Source organism: Nansenia antarctica (assembly GCF_963989245.1).
Source record: "Nansenia antarctica genome assembly, chromosome: 7".
Classification (NCBI taxonomy): Eukaryota; Metazoa; Chordata; class Actinopteri; order Argentiniformes; family Microstomatidae; genus Nansenia; species Nansenia antarctica.
In genome coordinates this window covers 49984209-49989208 of record NC_137677.1, presented here as the reverse complement: position 1 = coordinate 49989208, position 5000 = coordinate 49984209, and the positions used below count along the sequence as shown (strand labels likewise).

The 5000-nt window shown below is 41.6% G+C and overlaps 1 protein-coding gene across 1 annotated transcript in view; it reads right to left on the bottom strand.

The window, feature by feature from the left end:
- Positions 1-5000, bottom strand: part of LOC308162720 (cyclic AMP receptor-like protein A) — a gene marked incomplete at both ends in the record, with an annotated part of 57760 nt that overhangs the window by 34753 nt on the left and 18007 nt on the right. The window contains 2 exons of the mRNA XM_080536862.1: positions 1363-1417; positions 2629-2681. Of these exons, the coding sequence (XP_080392988.1) occupies positions 1363-1417; positions 2629-2681 (108 nt within the window). The remainder of the gene's footprint in view (positions 1-1362; positions 1418-2628; positions 2682-5000) is intronic.

The window sequence follows — 5000 nt, the reverse complement described above, 5'->3', positions numbered from 1 at the left end:
TACATCATGTGTTGATATGCCATACTATTATATCCTATGCAGAGCTAGCAAATGACTATTCCCTCTCATAGAATATAGCCTAGTACTCTTCTCTTCGTTTTCACTGACAACAGTGACTACACTGTCCAGTTCTCTCTTTCTTATGTGTTGTTCCTTCGTGTGTGTGTGTGTGTGTGTGTCTCTCTCTCGCTGTCTGTCTGTCTGACTCTCTTTTTGTGTCTCTCTGTGTGTCTCTCTCTCTCTCTCAGATCGATTTTGCACAAGGCCGATTGGGAGAAAAAGATGGGGGGGGGGGGGAGAGAGCGAGGGAGAGGAGGAGAGAGAGAGAACGAGGGAGTGGGGGGGGGGTGACTCTATTGACCGATCAATAACCCCTGAGAGAAGGTGGGGTAGAGGTGGGAGCAGGGGGTGACGACTCAGTTCTGAGCCTCTCTGGTTGGGAGGTAATAGGAGGTAATAGGATTCCTCCGCTCCACACGCTAAGCTGTCATTTCCTCCAGATTAGAAGGATAACAGAGAGCACCACTAGACCGGCCGGACCTGCTGGGCAGGTGCATACACACACCCACACACACACGCACACCCACACGCACACGCACACCCACACACACACGCACACCCACACGCACACCCACACGCACACGCACACCCACACGCACACCCACACCCACACGCACACGCACATGCACATACACGCAAACACACACACACACACACACACACACACATACGCACATACACACCCACACGCACATGCACGCAAACACACACACACACACACACATACACGCAAACACACCCACACACGCACATACACACCCACACGCACATACACGCAAACACACGCACACACACACACACACATACGCACACACACACACGCAAATGCACATATACGCAAACACACACACGCGCACACACACGCAAACACACACACACATGCACATACACACAAACACACACACATGCACATACACGCAAACACACACACACACGCACATACACGCAAACACACACACACAATTTCTGGACAAAAAGTCAACCCAGTAGCAGTGCCCTTTAATTGGAGAAGAAAAAACACAAGGCTGTAATCATTATCAGACACAGACAAAGAGCCTATTAGCACTATAATTGATTAATTTGTACATTGTAATTACATTTTAATTACGTTTTCCTGATTTGTCATGGCTAATTGAACAGACGATGTCAGAGAGGCCTGAGCATTCTAAGATGCAGGGGGAAACATCAAGTACATAGTACTGTAAACAAACACACACACACGCGCGCACACACACACATACGCACACACACGCACACATACAAACACACACACACACACACACACACACACACACACATTACCTGCGCCAAGGAGTGATGGCGGCGTAGCAGCCAGATCACAAACAGCATGAAAAAGCTGAGGGGAGAAAAGGAAAGACAGGTTCAGAAGACACGTTCTTGTCCACTACCTCCTATTCCTTCATAACACTGTATCTTCCTGTATTTTTAGGACTATTCCTTAATTGCCTTGCATATTCCTGCAAAGACTTGTGTTTTCCGGCTAGGGATGGGAATTGATAAGATGTTTTTGATACAGATTCCATTATCGCTTCTGCTTATCGGTTCGATTCTTTACCTTATTGATTCCTGATCAGAAAAAGTAGGCCTACACAGGTTTTCAGCATCAAGCAGCTGTTTTATTATCTCGAGTCTCTGAACACAATGTATAATATCTGAACATAACATTTGAACATACATTTAAAAAATAAAATAAAATAATGTTAAATTTAATGGTCCTTTTCTTAAAAGGATATAACTTAAGCTCTAGCTTTAGAGCTATCTGTAGCAACAGTCTGTCCTCATCTAAAATGGATGAAATGGGAGAATATTTGTACAGCATTCGTTTTCATTTAGGGTTTCTTAGTCAATAATCCCCCAAAAAAAAATTTAACATGTTGATGTTCTATCAGCATGTTGTGATGTTAGAAACATGCAGTTAGATGTTCGCTTCTTGTGTGTGTTTTGATTCAGAGCGAGTTTCTCCCATTCTCCGTTTGAGGTGTACCAACATTCAAATACGCATATCGTCTTCAACTTTTTTCCGATTTCAATGTATGACACATCATTTGAAAGCTTACAATCTGTCGTTTCAGAATATGTAAAAAACTGAACAATGATGTTATTCAAAACACCAGCTGGTGTCACATATTCCTACAGAACCATGGATAACACTTCCTGTATAATCGTACAAAGCTCTGTGTAACCTCTTGAACCTGGCCATCCATGTGCCGTCTATGATCATCATCATAGCAATTAAAGAGCAGGGCACTCAATAGATGAGCATGGATTATATTTAAACTCAATAATCCACTACCCTTCACCCTAATCCTTGTCCAGCCACCAACGACTCAAGCACATCATCCACTAGTGTTTAAACATAGATTAGGTCAAGTATATTAATCCCAATGTGACAGGTAATTTTTCAAGCACTATAATGACATTTTGGGCTGTGAATCTATTTAATGAAATTATTACATACAAATTGCCTTAAAGCTTAAAATCTAGATCTACAGTAAACAGTAGTTTAAAAGAAAAGAAAACACGTCAGTACTAATAGCAAATACTCACCATCCTATCAATGAGAAGGTGCCTGTGGCTCGTTTGACAGTGAGAATCACCACCTGTGGAGGAATAAGATATTGTAGATCAAGCACACACCAACACAAAACTACAATAAACTTCACTCCAATTGAATATTATTGATAATACTTTTATTTTCCCTTCATGACAAACTTATACCTGAGCACAAGACAAGTGCAATCTCAATTTGCTAAAGTTGTAAGGAACAGTAAGAGATGTACAGTGCTTGTGCATACCAAGTCCCACAACTCTCTGGTATCACCAACTATACAAGAACAACAGCGTTACAGTGAATTCTAGCTGAATATTTGGTGACAATTATCTTGCTTTTGAGCAGTTACCATTAACCCACAATATTAGATTGAGGCAAATAGTTAGAATGAATATGCATTTGTATCAATACAAACCGTAAGTCTATTAGGCTAAGTGTGACTTGTCAGTTGGTGCACTAGGTTTAAACCAAATACTCAAACAATGTTTAGTTTGTCCCTCCTTAAATACAGTACCTTCCCACTAAACAATAGATAGCACTAGAGCAGAGGTAAAACACCAGTAAGGTGGTGTATACTGTTGCACCTTTGATAAACAAGTAATTAGCCGAGTCATTATAATTTTAACATATTCTGTAAATGTTTTATTTATATGATATTGCTCCCAAGTCAGGGTCCATAGGCTTACTAATGTCCAACTCCTGAGAAACAATTTTTTTTTTAAATTCAGAAATTCTCTCTGCTCCATTTTGGGCATGCCAGGTCTACACACTTGAAAAACAAGTTGTTTCCATCTTATGTTCGGACGTGTAAAGGAGCCTTCATTCAGCTTTGACCTGATCTTAACCTGCTGTCAATCAGCTGTGGGGTAGGCCATGGACTAGCTAATGACACCCTCCCAGTTCATGTGCAAGAGAAGGATCAAAGTGGTAAAAAAAAACAAGAAGAAGCTGTTTGGCTGCGCAGGCACCTGTCACTAAAAGCCCTTTTTACATAAGTCTGAGAGGGGGGGGGGAGACAGAGAAGGGGAGGAGAACTTGAGAGAGACAGAGACAGAGAGAGTGCTGAGAATGTGAAACATGCTAACACACGGCCGCCTCTGGCGCATTGAGGGGCCCATAGCTGAGTCACTTGAGAGACACTGGAACACATCCGCACAAACACAAAACACCTGACCTTCCACACAATCACAACACAGCACACCTGACCTTCCACACAAACACACAAACAACTGCCCCTGATGAAGACCATATCTACCATAAATCCACACATCACATAACTCTTCAATTATTGTTAATATCAGCAGGAGATGTGTGCATAAACTAGAGGTACATTTGACCATCCCAATTTAGGAGCATGTCTGTGCAGTTAACATGTCTGTGCAAAGTTAGCGTCTGTTGTCCTAAAAACAAAGCTGGCAGTCTTAAAACTGTTTTCCAGATTGCACTGGTGAAAAATAATCTCAGTCAAATCCAACTGACAGTATTGCGACATAATATGACATAATACGACAAAGAGATTAAACATTTTTAAAAATACACACAATATATATGCATAGAGAATTTGAAGTGAAATCCAGTACTCTAACGAATGGTCTAGACATTTTGACACATTTAGGTCTTTGGGAAAATGAGGGCATCTTTAACTAGGTTAGTGGATTAGGCAGACAAGCTCACAGGTGGGTCTGAGCGATTGGTTCCTTTTTTTTTTTATGTGAGCGATTGCTTGTCTGCCATGGAGCTGTTTATGTATGTGGGCTCTGGGCTAAACAGCATTACTGCAACATTTCTGAGTAAAGTAGGCCACTGCTGTAAGAGCTGATTACATCTTGGAGACGGGTGCATGAAATACTAGTCAGATATCAACACACACACACACACACACACACACACACACACACACACACACACACACACACACACACACACACACACACACACTATGAGAGCAGTGATAACACACTGAGATTATTTATACACACATACACACACACACACACTATGAGTATGAGAGCAGTGATGATAACACACTGAGATTATTTATACACACACACACACACACACACTATGAGAGCAGTGGTGATAACACACTGAGATTATTTATACACACATACACACATACACACACACACACACACTTCCAATCTTCAGTCATTCGAAGACAGTGTGCAAAACAAATTCCAATTGGCAAAACAAGTTGTCATCTCTCAACTATCAGTCTAACCATTGAACTGTCTATCATGCAGCTAGCTAGAGTGGGTTTCCAGCATCAGCAGTCTGTCAGATAAACATGAAGACACCCATCAGATAACTGGCTGTTAAAATGATATTTGATGGAGCCAAAGGTCTCTGTCCTCTAATATGTTTTGGA